Here is a 5,330-nt window from a genome sequence, read left to right as displayed (position 1 = left end):
GACATTAGGCGCTTTATTGAAACTTACTAGCCTACATCTCCACTGCACAAAACTATTCTCTAGCAATCATCCTCTAACAAGATTATATCTTTCTCTATTGACAGTAACCGCTTTGACCGTTGGCACTACAAGGGTTGCTATTTAGCCAAGAAGACGGCCGGCTATACAGAATGTCATTGCTACCATATGACCAATTTCGCCCTCTTGATGGACGTCCACGGAATTGGTGTAAGTTAAACTGTTGTCACTTTTTATTATCTGTTAGACACATCATACCACCGTAAGTTCCTTTAGCGGAGCTTTTTCTGCTGTAAAGCCCTCCAAGGATAAAACCCTTCTAGGGATATGATAAAGTCCTGCTAAATGTAAGCACCTCGTAGAGCTTCATAATGTCCTTATGGCGCATCAATGGCTTCTACTCTTACCTAGATGCCAATAATAATAATAATAATAATAATAAAGCCGCAGGACAGTTTTCTCTCCTCTTCTAATATCCATGGATTCTATATCCATTATACATCACCTCTTACTTACACACAAATATCACATCTTATTGCCTCTGCCTGTCCCCCCATTTTGTTGTCCATCCAACAACTCATCTCTGACTCGTCATTACATCCCTTATCCAATTTTCTGATATGTTGGCGCACTGGAAATTTCAACCTGGCACATTTTTCCTGCAGCTGTTGGTTCATGTCTCATATTTTTAAAAGAAATGCCTACCCAACACCTCATCCCCGAACTCACTATTATATACACCATGAATTATACATACATACATACATACACACATGCATACATACATACATACATACATACATACATACATACATACATGATCATGGCCGTCAACTCGTGACAGAGGAAGACCATTGCCGACCTTCAGGAACATTGTGCGCTCTAGGACTAACTTATATTTTGCATTTGTGGCTCCGTTGGTGGCTAATGAGCCCTGCTCTTGACAAGCATACACGACTGCAAACATTGCCGACCAAGCTTTCCCCATACATACATACATACATACAAACATACATACATACATACATACATATATATATGCAAACATTGCAGACCAAGCTTTCCCCATACATACATACATACATACATACATACAGTGGTCTCACTTGTTATGGCTAACATTTCTGTTGACTGAGAAGTTTTGCTAGCCATGTTTCTTTGGAAGACTCTCATTCCATCTTCAGAAACATGCATCCACACAAATTACACTTAATAGACGGAGTTAGAGACGTCTCTGGAATTGGCGATTTTTCATCTTCGTTTGTTCTCTTCGTTTTCGTGACACTCTTGTTCAAACAGTTCTGCAAGCAGTCGCTATGGCTCGATTTACCGCAGATTCTTCGCAAGTTTTCAGTTTGATGTTGATTTTCTTCATAGTCTGTTTAAGTTAACCTGTAACGTCACTGAGGGTAACCATAGGGTCTTTTGCCGATGCTGAGTTTGCAGTAAAGGATCTAACACAGAAACCCCTGTTGTTTCACACAGCGTGCATGACCAGTTCTATGTTTTACGGACGGTGGCTTCAATGCGGTTGGATTGAGCTTTCTCAAAAACTGCAATGTTAGTGATTTAGTCCTTTTATTTTACGTTCATAATTGATCGCAGCTTTTGCTCGTATCAATAATACAGATTCTGTTTTCCATCGAGCAAGGCGAGATTGAAACAACGACAGTTATATTTCATACCTTCCTTTTTATGCTTTTAGACAAATGAACAAGTTTTGAATATGAATTATACAAATCACATGATCAAATACTAAACTACAAAAAAAAATAATAATCACTCTTGGACGATTATTTCCTTGTTTTGCAATGCTGGATTCACGTGATGATAAACTATATGCAGTAAATCAGCGTTCTATCCCGTTGAAGGGAATTTCATCTCCCTTCAAATTTAGGCTACAGAAAACTGAAATATGGACTTAATTTATATATCTTTATGATTAGGAAAATTATCAAAATGACTTTAGGCAACCGGAGCCGCTAGAGAAAAAAAAATTAAAGACAAGAAAAGTAAGCAGAGATGTCTTGTTAATGTTGTTATATCTTTAATTGTTTATTTTTCAGGAAAAAATCGACGACAGACACCAGATTGCTTTGTCATTCATTTCTTATATCGGTGGTGCATTATCCATTCTTGGTTGTGTTCTGTCTGTCTTTGCTTTCGAATATTTCAGGTAAGCCTATTCATGTGTTTCACATAACATAAACAGTTTGTTTTTTTTTTCTGAAATTTCAAGTTGTTATTAATTTGTACGTATACTTCTTCCTTCCAGCTCTTAAATTCTGAGTTCAAATCTCGCAAAAGTCAACTTTACTTTTCATATTTCCAGGTCTCGGTAAAATAGTCTCAATCAAATACTAGGTTTAATGTAAACGTCTAACTTTTTAACTTAAAATTGCTGAAGATGATGACAAGCAGAGTCGTTAGAGCATCAAGGAAAATGCTTTATAGTATTTCTGTTAGATCTTTACGTTCAGAGTTCAAATCCTGCTAAGATCAATTTTGCCTTTAATTTATTTGGGGATAATATAAAACAAATGTACCAAACAAATAGAAGAGTCGATGTAACCCCTCCCTTCAAAGTTACTGGCCTAATCTACTTAAATCAGAAACAAAGAATGAGATGGCAAAATGTTAGAGCTCTGGAAAATTGCTTTGCGCATTTATTCTGACTCTTTAATGCTCTAAGTTCAAATCCCGCCGATGTAATCGACTAACTTCTCCCACTCAAAATTGCATGCTTTGTGCCAAAATTTGAAAGAAAGTCAGTGAGCTGGCAGAATCATTAGCACATAGGAAAAAATTTACTTACAATATTTATTCAGGCCCTTTACGTTCTGGTTTTAAATCTTGCCAAGGCCAACATTACCTTTCATCCCTTTGGGGGTCGATAAAACAAAGTACCACCCAAGTACTGAAAGTCGATAATCAACTAAAACCGTTTTATCATAATCGTTGGCCTTGTTCCCAAATTAGAAAGCATTATTTCATGCCTGTATCTAATCTTTCCATTACTTCTCAACTTATCCAAACGGCCAGGGTTCCGTACCGGTATCTGGGATTATTGTTTATGAGAGTTATACAGCAAAATAGAACTAACACACAATTGCAGACGTTATCTGGGAGGAACTGAAGCTAAAACGCCTGTATTGTCATACCAGAAACTCTCACATAACGGAACACAACGATGACTATCTGAAAATTACGTTGGAGAAAAACAAGATGGCGATAACATCTGCGTTTATCGTCTGCTGTATGTTTTCACTGTTTTGGTTTAACGACAACGCTATCTACATTGTTGTTTTCCTTTTTCTGTTCTTCGTATAGCTTTGTCTTGTATCTAATTAATGTGAATGTACAAATTCTGGACTAATTATTGAGAGTATATGTATTCTGGATACAATCTTTGTTGAATCTCAACGGTTTTCCTAAACTATTTTTCATAGACATTTTTTTCAGTATTTCATTTCATATTACTCAAATATATATGTTGTGTGTATTTGTGTGGGTATATATACATATATGTGCGTGTGGATATATGGTGTGGGATGTATACTATATATATATATATATATTTATATATATGTGTGTGTGTATGTGTGATTGCGAATTATAGGCGCAGGAGTGGCTGTATGGTAAGTGGCTTGCTTACAAACCACATGGTTCCGGATTCAGTCCTACTGCGTGGCACCTTTGGCAAGTGTCTTCTATTATAGCCTCGAGCCGACCAGTCTTGTGAGTGGATTTGGTAGACGGAAACTGAAGGAAGTCTGTCGTATATATATATATATATATATATATATATATACATACATACATACATACATATATATATATGTATATATGTATATGTATATGTTTGTGTGTCTGTGTTTGTCCTCCCACCATCGCTTGACAACCTATGTTGGTGTGTTTACGTCCCCGTAACTTAGCGTTTCAGCAAAAGAAACCGATAGAATAAGTACTACGCTTACAAAGAATATGATCTAGGGTCAATTTGTTGGACTAAAGGCGGTGCTCCAGCATGGCCGCAGTAAAATGACTGAAAGAAATAAAAAATATATATATATATCATACAGAGAAGAAAGTAATATTTCGAATGCAGTATAGCCGTGAAAAGAGCAAAAGAATTGTGTATTTTACCTTTATATGACGGAAAAAAAAGTTGTAACTCGAACTCGCATCCTTCAGATACTGGTTGAGTAGTTTACCATCAAGCTAAACGGCCCGCTGACAACAATTTCCACCAAATATTTCCTTTCTTTGTGAATTTTCTCCACAACTTCGAGTTTTCTGTATTATAATTGAAAACTGCGAATAATAAAGCATAAAACAAAAGTTGGCAGAGAAAATTAATATATACAAAATATGCAACTTGCGGTGAATAAACTGTCGTCTAAATTACGCAAAAATGAAAATAACACTGACATCTCATTTTAACAGGTATATTTACCAAAATTACATAAAAATATCTTGAAATACTAAAGAGTAAATTTATTCAATAAAAGCGCCATTGGCTTCAATCGCGATCTCTAGATGATTTCGGAATCTCCTGCAACTCTTCTGGACGGTGTCCTTGTTTAAGTTGGTGAATACTGCCATAATCCTTGCCTTCAGTTCATCTTTGGTGTTACAAGGAGTTTTGTTGGTCTCTCGCTCAACTGCATCTCACATATAATAATCAAGAGGGTTGCAGTCTGGGAAGATAGGTGGCCAAATGTTAGGGGTGATGTGGTCGCAGAAATTGTCTGACAGCCAGGATGGGTTCTCCTGCTTGTGTGACATGGTCCAGAGTCCTGTTGCCAGACATGGGGTTTTCCAGCAGCCACCCTCAGGGCAGCGCTACCTTCTCCAGGCACTTGGTATAGGACTCCGTGTTGAATGTGAGGCCGTGTGGGAAGATGAATGGAGGCATAACGTCACCATCATTAATGATCAGTTCAAACACTATGATGTTGACTGGATGTTTGATTTTTACCACTCTCGGTACATGTTTTGGGGACACTGCAAGCCAACGGTTGTTCTATGTGTTCACCATCTGTTCGTATTGGAACTTCCGGCGCGAATGCCAGGCAGTACATCATGTGAACTATGTGGATTCGGAAGAAAGCTTCTTACTACACAGTCACTTCTGCGCCAATATATATACCAGAGTAAACACATAAATGCGAAACAAGGTGAAAAAATTAGTACTCGAATACCAGAGGTAGAGTAATATGCTTTATTAAAATGCAGCAAAAATATCACAAAAACTGTTACTCAGAGTTTCACGTTCCCGTTCGTCGGACAGTTTTGTTTAAAATTCTAAA

General features: G+C 37.2%; 1 protein-coding gene across 1 annotated transcript in view; it reads left to right on the top strand.

Moving 5' to 3' along the window:
• The window catches only part of LOC106870463 (cadherin EGF LAG seven-pass G-type receptor 1), a 143,646-nt gene that overhangs the window by 107,828 nt on the left and 30,488 nt on the right, over positions 1 to 5,330 (top strand). The window contains exons 13-14 of the mRNA XM_052969136.1: positions 105 to 228; positions 2,085 to 2,194. Coding sequence (XP_052825096.1) covers positions 105 to 228; positions 2,085 to 2,194 — 234 coding nt within the window. The remainder of the gene's footprint in view (positions 1 to 104; positions 229 to 2,084; positions 2,195 to 5,330) is intronic.

Source organism: Octopus bimaculoides, chromosome 7 (genome assembly GCF_001194135.2).
Source record: "Octopus bimaculoides isolate UCB-OBI-ISO-001 chromosome 7, ASM119413v2, whole genome shotgun sequence".
Taxonomy (NCBI): Eukaryota; Metazoa; Mollusca; class Cephalopoda; order Octopoda; family Octopodidae; genus Octopus; species Octopus bimaculoides.
This window is presented reverse-complemented; position numbering and strand designations above follow the sequence as displayed.